Source organism: Atractosteus spatula, chromosome 18 (assembly GCF_055471065.1).
Source record: "Atractosteus spatula isolate fAtrSpa1 chromosome 18, fAtrSpa1.hap1, whole genome shotgun sequence".
NCBI lineage: Eukaryota > Metazoa > Chordata > Actinopteri > Semionotiformes > Lepisosteidae > Atractosteus > Atractosteus spatula.
The window spans coordinates 7,816,454-7,827,006 of NC_142723.1; the positions used below are offsets into that span (position 1 = coordinate 7,816,454).

The 10,553-nt window shown below is 38.0% G+C and overlaps 1 protein-coding gene across 2 annotated transcripts; it reads left to right on the forward strand.

The window, feature by feature from the left end:
- The first annotated feature begins 3,622 nt into the window (after positions 1-3,622).
- arpc1a (actin related protein 2/3 complex, subunit 1A) lies at positions 3,623-10,278 on the forward strand. 2 transcript variants are annotated; one of them, XM_088936730.1, is made up of 10 exons: positions 3,623-3,821; positions 5,266-5,366; positions 5,493-5,597; positions 6,024-6,252; positions 6,869-6,976; positions 7,213-7,425; positions 8,267-8,342; positions 8,766-8,959; positions 9,368-9,458; positions 9,898-10,278. In XM_088936730.1, the coding sequence occupies exons 2-10, from the start codon at positions 5,303-5,305 to the stop codon at positions 9,934-9,936; spliced, it is 1,119 nt and encodes a 372-aa protein (XP_088792856.1). In that variant the 5' UTR covers positions 3,623-3,821; positions 5,266-5,302; the 3' UTR covers positions 9,937-10,278. The 2 variants fall into 2 exon arrangements, with proteins under 2 accessions (XP_088792856.1, XP_088792857.1); XM_088936731.1 differs by having other exon boundaries at positions 3,680-3,825.
- Positions 10,279-10,553: the final 275 nt, after the last annotated feature.

The following is a 10,553-nucleotide window of genomic DNA, read 5'->3' on the forward strand; positions in this document are numbered from 1 at the left end:
TGCTGAGCTATTCTTTGTCTCATAATGTAATAGTGGATGAAATATAGCTGTAGATTCAGGATAGGGAAAACAAAAGGATCTCCAGCAACATGTACTTTGTAGAAGAAATTGCTGTGATTGCAGTTATAAATTATTCAAATAAAAGCTGAAATGAAGTCTTTGGATGAAGCACAAATAAGCTATCAAATATATCATGTTTTATTGGTCGTTTATGTTCTTAATGTTGAAATTCCCTAATAGCAAAACAGTCCTTTCAGTCTTCTGCTGGAGGTTTCCATGCATTATACAACAATTGTTTAGTCTGTTTACTGTTATATGAATAAGGAAATCTTAATACTTATTAGTCTATAAACAAACATCTTCTAGATCATTTATAGTTTAATAGGATCTAGAAATAACCTGTCTTCCCCATTGACTGCTTTAATATTTTGAAAAGATATCACATATCGAGACAGGAATGTAAATGAAAGGACTGCATATTTCACTTTGATGGCACCCCTGACTAACATTGCAAATCTAAGAAAGAGAAATATGACAATCCTGGAATTTTAATGAACACTTCCAGTACAGGGCAGCACGGTGATGCAGTGGTTAGCATTGCTACAGTACCTCGCAGTGCCAGGGCCCTGGTTCAATTCCTGGGGTGCTATCTGCATTTTGTTTGTATGTTAACACCAGTGTTTGCATGAGTTTCCTCTAGGTGCTCTGGTTTCCTCCCCCATTCCAAAGACACGCACGTAGGTTAACTGGTTTCTGTAACATTGGTACTGGTGTATGTGTGTGTGTGTGTGTGTGTGTGTGTGTGTGTGTGTGTTGTGTGTGCCCTGCGATGGACTGGCGTCCAGTCCAGACTGTATCCTGCCTTGTGGCCAGTGCTTCCTGGGACAAGTTCCAGGCCTCTGTGACCCTGAATTGGATAAGTGGTTGTTGAAAGTGATGTAATGCAATGATTTCCAGTCAACAAGACAGCTGTTTTTAACATACCTGTTTCATCTTCCCAGGGTGACATGCCAGTAACCCACTCTTTTTCCATCTGGATTGTTCCTGCGGCAAAAAACAATGAGACAGGACGGCTGGAGGACACTCCAAGTCTTGTAAAGTCTTGAAGAAGAATCCTGTTTACTGAAGCTTTGTCTTTGTCTTGCTCTGCCTGCTGCATAGACTTGTGTCGTGATGATGGGATTGGATTGGGAAATGCTGCACTTTCATATCAAGGATGGAGAGTGCACCTCTGTATATCACCCTGCTACTGAATGTACATGAACGAGCTGCTTCAAAGTCTTAAAGCATAGTTGTAATAAAGCAATGGATGTAATTAAAAAAGGTTGTCAGTGTGTTTTTGAGCCTTTTATAAGTCATAGCTAACAGCAGTTTCGTATTAAAAAAGAAGGTGATTATTTTTGCATACTTTTCATATTATTTGTACTCTACAAGGGCAAGATTCAGAAGATTTAATTCTATATACAACTTTCTTCATTTTTGTCCTGATGGGAGATCACCTAAATCTAATTGTTCTTTCTATTTAACTTAACTTTCCATTTATTCTGAGAATTTCATGATTTCTTTATATTCCTGGTAGGCAGTCTATCTGTACTAGCTTGGCTGAGGTGCATTTTATATGTGCTGCCAAGCACAGTGCTGCATTTTAATTTGGACTGCAGTCCAGTTACTGTATATAGTCCATTAGAGTTCCACCTCTGAAGGACTGAAGAGATTAATGAGGGAAGCAGGCAACCTGTCTGCTCTACTTCACAGTGCTGATGTCCAGTTTATTTTGACTTGTGATCTTTTACTCTCATATTATTTAAACACAGTGTCCTCCAAAATATTTAGACAACAAATTCTAAACTGGAGTTTTCACTATAACATGTAATAAGCATTTCTCATTATGATTGATAATTGCAGCTCCTAAGTATTTTATGTTTTATAAAGTGACTTCAGTTCTACTTTCAAACAATTACATATATTGGTAGTGTTGAACCTATTTAGTTTGAAGGAGTAAATACTTGGGAACAATTACATGACAGGTGTCTCTAGTTGGCCAGGTGTTCGTTGTTGGTAATTAGGAACTCATAAAAGAGCTGTGAACATCCTATCAACATGTCTCACTTTGACTTTAGTGTTTGGAGTCTGGGGGGAGCCAAAATGAACACCATAGAAGATTCTATTAAAGGAAAGTAGGTTATTAAGAAGAATAGCCCAGAAATGAGACATACTAAAATAAATACTTTGGAATACATGGAAGAAGAAATTAACCACAGGTATAATTGTCAATCAGTTAAGACTGGATTGGGGAAAACTCTAAAACACCTGTCAGTCACCAACAACCTCCAGGGCTCAGTGATGAAGGTATCAAAATCCATGGCTCATAGTAGACTGATCAGAATCGCAAAGGCTACACCTTAAGATGTAAACCTCTCATTAGCACCAAGAACAGAGATAAGCCAGGATTTGTTAATAGGATACATACTGGAATCAGATAACTTTTCAATCATTCTGGTAAAGGTGAAGGTGTGGAGAAAGAATACAACTACTAATGAACACCACCTCTTCTGTGAAGCATAGTGGAGGTAATGTCATGGCCTGGACATAAATGACCACCTCTGTGTAATAAAATAAAACTTTATATAGTGGATTCTCAAAGTGCAGTGAGAGGAGATACAAGAATTAAACTGTTACAATGAGGGTTTAAAATACAGTAGGAAAGCAAAGGGGCAGACACAGAACCAGTTAAATAAAAGCCTTTATAAAAAAAACTGAGTCTAGATAAAAAAAAGAGCTAATTTCAGAGCTCTGGGGCATAGCAGTAGAAGGCCTTATGAGTCGCAGAGTGAAGACCAGATTGGGGGACAGACATGAGACCAGAATTAGATGAATGGAGGTTGTTAGGTTGGCAGTAGGACGATAGTAACTCAGACAGCTACTGAGGTGCCAAGCCATGTAGAGCCTTATAGGTAAGCAGTAGGACTTTTAAGTATACCTGATAGGAAGCGAGTGTGAGGACTCCAGGATAATAGTAATGTGATCACTTGCGCTAGACCCGGTAAGGATTCTGGCTGCTGACGTTGGGACATACTGTAGTATAATTTGTTCACTGTGGATTTAGATACCCCAGGGAAAATGGAAGTGTTGACCAGCTTTAGCGATATTTTTGAGGTGGAAGAATGATGTTTTACAATATGCTGCACATGTGGGTCAACCCTGGATAAATATCACCCCCATATTCTTCAATTTAGGTTGAAACTCGGGCACAGTACCTTCCACAGATAACCTTACTGCATTGGCTTTACAAAGCTTAAAGCCAGCATAGTGTAGTAGGACCTGGTGTTACAACTGATGGCTGTTGCATTGCGGTGGATGCTATGTAAAGCAGTCTGAGACCTTTTGGAATGAAAAAATGCATGGAATGAAAGTAAATGGAATTAATAATGACTATAATTAACAACAGCCAATAATTGTAAACATTTTAATTTTTGATCTTGGTCTTGTTCATCCTTTTAATTCTGTATTCTAAATTAATTTCATTAGGTGTTTGCCGTTTTGTAAAATTGTACATGTATCTCCTCCCGTTTGTCGTCACTGTGCTATGTGGAGAGTGATAGGGCTACTCCTGAATTTTCTTTGTGCTGTGATTGGGCTGCAAGCTTGCTGTTAAATCTGGGAACAGTGGGTCCTTGTTATTTCCTGGGTTGTCTTGCAGTTCCGAGTTTATCGGAGTGAATTCGTGTCGACTGCCCAGAGTCCACGAATTCAGGTCCGCGCCGACCACAGAAACCGAAGCCGCTTACCCGAAAACCACCATCGAAACAAGATTCTGAATCGTAGGTAGAACATGTACTCAAGATTACAGGCCTACCGGGAGACCGGCTTGCTCGACCTGTGCTATGCTGCTTACAATCACCAGGGAGCAGGCTTCCGCTCTTGGGAAAAGCCGGTGTTTGGAAATTAGAAGGGTGAAAGAAGAGGCCTTGTTTGATTAATGACTTGGATTTTATGTATCTTGTATATATCTGTGATGGTTAAGTCCGTGTTCTCTATGGTTAATTTTCAAAGGCAGTTTTTAATTCTAAATATCTAATCTTTTTTTCTACGTTACCGAAGTCTTCCTTAACGATCCGGTTAATTACACCTAGTATGACAGCTCTTTGAATGAAATATTTTAGTTTATTAATAGAAATTAATTATTAAAACATTGTTTAGTTTCTTAAAATATTATGTCTCCGTAAATGCAAATTATGATTTTTAAGGCTTGTAAACACGTTGTATATGAAATTTAAACCTTATAACCGCTGTCTGTGTTTGAAGAATACAAAGACATTGCACTGAAGCAATATAGAATTTATTAGGTCTAAAACAATATTCATTTTATTATAATTATTTTAAGGCGTTTTCCTTTTTGGAAATACATAAGTGACTGCAGCAGTGATAAAAAAAAACGTCACACCCACGAATCCGTGTAAAATTCCAGATACCGGCGGTTTATTCTCTTCCGGGTTTTAATGAACGTACCTATTGCTTCACGTCCAGTGATCTTTAAGTTTCTTCTTTTTAAATGCTTTTGAATGCTTTGATTTCTTTTTCCCAGTCTACAGTAATTTGTTTAATAAACTAAATCAATTAGGAAAATGTAGCAGATGGTGTGTAAATTCAACGATAAAATAATTGTAGGCGGGATTTTCCTAGGTATAGGTACTACATACTGTACCTGTTTTCTGTCCTTATTGTTTGTTTCGTGCAATGGTGGATATTATCGCTGCATTCAGATTTACAGACAGGAGTTTCCTAATGCGATATTTGACCGCATATCTCTTATGTGAAATCGGTAAAAGCACAAAAATATAACAACGCACGGGGTGGTTAAATCGGGTACCCTGAGTAATGACAAACAAGTTAAAAAGGTGGAAGAACGAGCAATTACTGTCCACTGGTAATTCTGATACAGTTAAAAATGAGACAAAATAACGTCCTACATTGCATTGATCTGTTTTTTTAAGTAACTTTTTAAGTTTTAATAAACTGAACCATTCTAAAATAGTATCAAAGGGATGATTAAATTAGTAAAGGAGGTAAGAAGGCTGCGATAAAAGAAATGATTTGTGTGTGCACCTGTATCATTTGGTCTGATCATTGTACAAGCAAGTACCTCTCTTTTCAGTTGGTAAAACTGCCCACAACTTCGCATATAGGATTGCTCTGTTTGAGGGTGTCATCACGATTGATTACTCCAGTTTTACAATGGATGTTTTGTTTTTTTATTTCCTGCAGAGTTTGGTCAGCTGCCTGAGGAATCTCTTGGATCATAATGTCGCTGCACCAGTTTCTTTTGGAACCCATCACCTGCCATGCCTGGAACAAGGACAGGACTCGTGAGTGATATATCTTCCTGATAACTTGTATTGTTAGGAGCCCATTTTCCTACTGACCTTATTTTCATGTTGTACAGTGTTGAATATGGGTGATCTGTGTTTTCTTTTTCTATATTTCTGTTTCAGAAATTGCTATAAGCCCCAACAATCACGAAGTTCACATTTACAAGAAGAATGGAAACCAGTGGGCAAAAACTCATGAGTTGAAGGAGCACAATGGGCACATTACAGGTATATTTTAACTGCTTAACTTTTCTGTCACAACAGCCTCTTAGTTTTAGTAATGAGGGTGGACTTGCAGCCAGTCTATTATGTTTTCACTGCTTTCTGAATTACTAAAATATATCTGGTCAATCACCATTGGTGCTTATTGGTTCTTATTTACACAGGATTTAAGTAAAGCATTTTATGGCTCGAGCCTTGATCTCCACAGAGGTTAGGAAATGCCATCTTGCATTAAAAGTCTTTTAATTTGGAGAAAAGGTGAGAATATTTGGTAGTTATACAGGAAGTTTGGTTTTTACATCAATAACCCATGAGAGATTTTTCTTTTCTTTTTAAGAGGAAAGAATTGGAACTTATTACATGTCAGACAGTGGAAAATTAAACTGAATGCAGCTGTACAGATTAACTTTTTATTCTCTTCTCTCTGTGCAGGAATTGACTGGGCCCCTAAGAGCGATCGGATTGTTACGTGTGGTGCAGACCGCAATGCCTATGTCTGGAGTCAGAAGGATGGGGACGGAGTGTGGAAACCGACACTAGTGATTCTGAGGATTAACCGAGCAGCCACGTTTGTGAAGTGGTCACCGCTGGAGAACAAGTTTGCTGTGGGCAGTGGAGCTCGGCTCATCTCCGTGTGCTACTTTGAGTCTGAAAACGATTGGTAAACCTCACTGGAGTGGATGAATGTCAGCTTTCCCTGATTAGATGCTGCCCAGTTCTTTATTTTGGACTTTCACAGTGTTGCTGATTGATCCATAAATTCAGAGGCTATGTGCTGTCATGCTGTATCTGTGTGGTAATGAAAGTTACCCTCTGAATCTGTAGATCACGGTTGGGTTGCCTCTTAGAACTACTGGACTACTGTAAAAAAATGTTTCCAGGATGTTGATAGACTGTTGCGCCGAAGAAATCACAATCAGATCTGAGTGTTGGTCCTAATCTGCCAGTTTACTCTTAATGAGCAGTTGCTTTAGCATTTGGTTGTACAATATAGATTTTACCATTCATTTCATGAATGGTAGAAATGTTTTCTCTTCCCTTAATTTTTTAACTAGCATTATCTGTAGTGTAGAGAGCAGAAGCAAATCTGAACTTCAGTGCACTAATTAAATTGGGCATAAAATAAATTAAAATAATTAGGTAAAGGTAATATACATGTTTATTTAATTAAATTCAAAAGTAAATCTACCTATTTGTCCATAACATGAACAAATTTAATCTTAAAGTGCACAGAATAAATCATTCTTCTTAAAGGTATATCTTTTATCTTTTTTTAGGTGGGTTAGTAAACACATCAAGAAGCCCATTCGCTCTACAGTCCTGAGCTTAGATTGGCATCCTAACAATGTCCTCTTAGCTGCTGGATCCTGTGATTTCAAATGCAGGTGAGCACATTTGATGACATTGGTTTGACCATATATGGAACAGTCAGATGCACTCTAATTATGTGGTGAAAAGCATTGTTAATTTGCAAAGTGGAAGCTTTAAGATAAGTGAAGCTAAGTGAGTAATTGGGGTATGCATGACATCTTATTCAGTATTTAGCTGAAAAGCATCGTTACCTATATATTTTATAATTGGCATGCATACAAAATCATGTACCTTTTTTCCCTTCTTTAAGAGTATTCTCTGCATACATCAAGGAAGTAGAAGAGAAACCAGCACCCACTCCCTGGGGTTCCAAGATGCCTTTTGGACAGGTGATGGCAGAGTTTGGGGGTGTTGGGAGTGGAGGATGGGTTCACAGTGTCTGCTTCTCTGCCAGCGGGAACCGCCTAGCCTGGGTCAGTCACGACAGCACGGTGTCCGTTGTAGACGCTTCCAAAAGCATGATGTAAGTGGAATTTTAAGTTATTTAGATGTGCATGGAAGGGAAGCAGATCATTGTATCCAGGAAGTAGATCTGTTTTGGGTGCAGCCTGCAGTACGTGTTTGAAATACCAAAATGACTCTTCTTTAGATCATATGCAACTTTCTCTTTCTCATTCTGAAGGGCCGTGAAGCAGGTGAAGCAAACTGGTTGAAACTCAAGTTAAGTGTGGAGCCTCCTGAGTGGCTCAACTAAAAAACGTGCTCACTGAGCACAGACTCAGCTTTGTGGTCATCGGTGCATGCCTGAGTCATGTCATTAGCCAACTGTGACCATGATTCCCCAAATGGCGATGTCCAATTCATCTAATTAGTCAGTCAGGGCTCTCTTAGCCCTGTGTGAGGTTTGTGATACTGTCAGTTAGGGACATGCCTCTCCTCCAATCAGCACTGAGTCTCCCTTGTTAAAACACATGCAGCACAGTGGGTGGGTTTGAGCACTCTGCCTGCACTTCCTCATTCTCTTTATGTACTCACATGATTTATATCCGTGATCTGAAACATGAGAAAACACATATGTATGCGATTTGGAATAGCTAAGTGTAACAGAAATAATTGACAATTATTACTTTAGAAAAAACCTCTGTTAATATATTTGTTTATAAATCACTTACTTTGTTTTAGTAATGAGGTTGGACTTTGGATCAGTCTCTCTTGTTTCCACTGAGTTCCTACAAAGCTTGTTTAAAACTATGCAGAGTATCTTTTTTCTATAATTGTTAGCCAAGTACAGTGTACTGGTGCATTTTGTCTGAAGCTTGAATCTGATCGAATAATGGATTAATTTCATGCTTTTATAATTCTAGGTGTGCCCAGCTCAAGACAGAATTCCTTCCTCTTCTGAGTGTGATATTTGTATCGGAGAACAGTGTTGTTGCAGCGGTAAGAAATACAATAGTACAGCAACATTTATGTTCCAAAGGATCAATGATATTGCTTAATTTGTATTGAATTAGATAGATCTAGGTTGAAGCATTTAGTTAATATGCAGCCTTTTGCATTTCTTTCATTGAGTTTAAAAAAGGATTTGCTGACAAATGGGGAGAAATAAGGGATCCATGCTTTGATCATGACCAGTGGCTTTTTGACTATTCTTCAGATCTATGAAAGGAACACTTAGTTTTTCCTTATTCAAATGAGAGAATATCAGGACAACTTACAGACCTCCACGTGATCCAAAGTAGTGTTAAAATATATAGGGAATTTCCCCTGAACATATTTCAATTTAATTATGGTTCTACAAACAAAATCCAAACATGATGCTGCCGTTTCCCCGTATAACAAAATGTGCATTCTTTGTGCTAGGGTCATGATTGCTGCCCAATGCTGTTTAACTGTGATGACCGTGGGTCTCTGACCTTCATCTCCAAGTTAGACATTCCAAAGCAAAGCATCCAGCGTAACATCTCTGCCATGGAACGCTTTCGCAACATGGACAAGAGAGCCACAACCGAGGACCGCAACGCTACTCTGGAGACGCTGCACCAAAACAGCATCACGTAAGGGAGTTGTTGTAGAGATTTGCCTAGTGTGTCTGCACAATAGTCCAAATTAAGAATGTGTTCATTGCAAAAGATGTGCATCCAAGAACTTTTTAACATAGCTGTTGCATAGTGTGATGGTTATATATCGTGTTAGTTAAGGTAAACCATAAATACGAAACGAAATATTAGTAATATATTAGTGTATTTACATACAGTATAAGAAAACAGTTAAGGTACCCCGATTCACAACAATAAGACTATAGGATTGCTTTTTTTAAGATGTACTCTGACAATGATAGGGCTAGAAGTTGTTTACAACTGTACAACAGTACGTCATAATTGCATAGGTTGAACTGGGATGAGGTAGAATAATATTAACCATGAATCAAGTCCACAAAAATAAGAGGAGTATCTTTTTTACAGCCAAGTGTCTATATATGAAGGAGACAAAAGAGATTGTCGTAAATTCTGCACTACAGGAATCGATGGAGCAATGACCATATGGGACTTTAAGGTACTCGCATTAGATTGTCTAAAAATCTTGGCACAGTAGTTAAGTATTTAAATAAAAACTGAAGTTAAAATATCAGTACAACTACTACTACTCTCATTTGTAGTCTTTCTTACCATTGACAGCTAAGCAGTAACTGATGAAGTATGCATTATTTTTAGCTTAATTGTGATCTGTAATTTTAACAATTTTATTTAATGCATTTATTTCATCTAGTGATTGTTTTTTAAGCATGACCATATGAAAACTCTCATAAGGTGGTATTGTATTTGTATTTATTGTACAGTACTCTGTAAAAGACTTGTCTTTTTCACTAGACTGTGAGTGTGGTACATTCTAGCCCTGGGTGTGCTGAGACTGCAGTATGAAGGTTTTAATGTCTGCTATCTAGCAATAAGCATTCACATTTTAACCATGCAATTCCACTCTCCCTCTCCCATAGACACTAGAGTCTTCTATCCAAGGCCTGCGGATCATGTAAGGGAAAGCGCAAGTTAACTGACATGAAGCAACTCGCAAGCCACGCAGTTTGATGACTAACAAGGTGTCTTCTGACAACCCTTTCAAAAGATTCATCAAAAAGCACTGAAAGACAGGAAGAACTGACATCATTGTTTATTTAAAAAAAGAAATAAAGAGGAAATGGGTTTGGAATCTTTGGTTATTACTTTAGCTGTGATTTTCTTGATTCTTGATACCAAAGCTGCTACCCAGCAGTTTGATAGTAAGTCATTGGAAATAAGCTCCTCTGGACACATTTTGGAACATTAAAGGGGGATTTCATGTAAGAGTTCTACTTGTAATAAAAAACATACACTACTCACCCTGAATAAGTGTTTTTATTTGACGTTTACATGAATCCTTTATTTCTTATTACTTAACATTAGCAGGTAAGATTAGCAGAGGTCAGAAGTGGAAACTGAGAAAACCTTTAAAACTGAGAACAGAAACCACTTTTTACACAAAGGGTTGTAGGAGTATGCAACAATCTACCATGTAGGTTTAGCTTCTTCAAAATCTTAAATCAATTAGCTACAAGGTTGCCAAATGGGCCAGGGTGGCTGAGAATATTTTGTAACTCTTCAAATCCATGTTATG

Bases quoted from the DNA above. Each gene is read 5' to 3' on its own strand.
- arpc1a (XM_088936730.1), top strand. From the start codon at position 5,303: ATGTCGCTGCACCAGTTTCTTTTGGAACCCATCACCTGCCATGCCTGG. The intron at 6,977-7,212 runs GTGAGCACATTT...CCCTTCTTTAAG, and splicing joins TCCTGTGATTTCAAATGCAG to AGTATTCTCTGCATACATCA. The intron at 8,343-8,765 runs GTAAGAAATACA...TCTTTGTGCTAG, and splicing joins AGAACAGTGTTGTTGCAGCG to GGTCATGATTGCTGCCCAAT.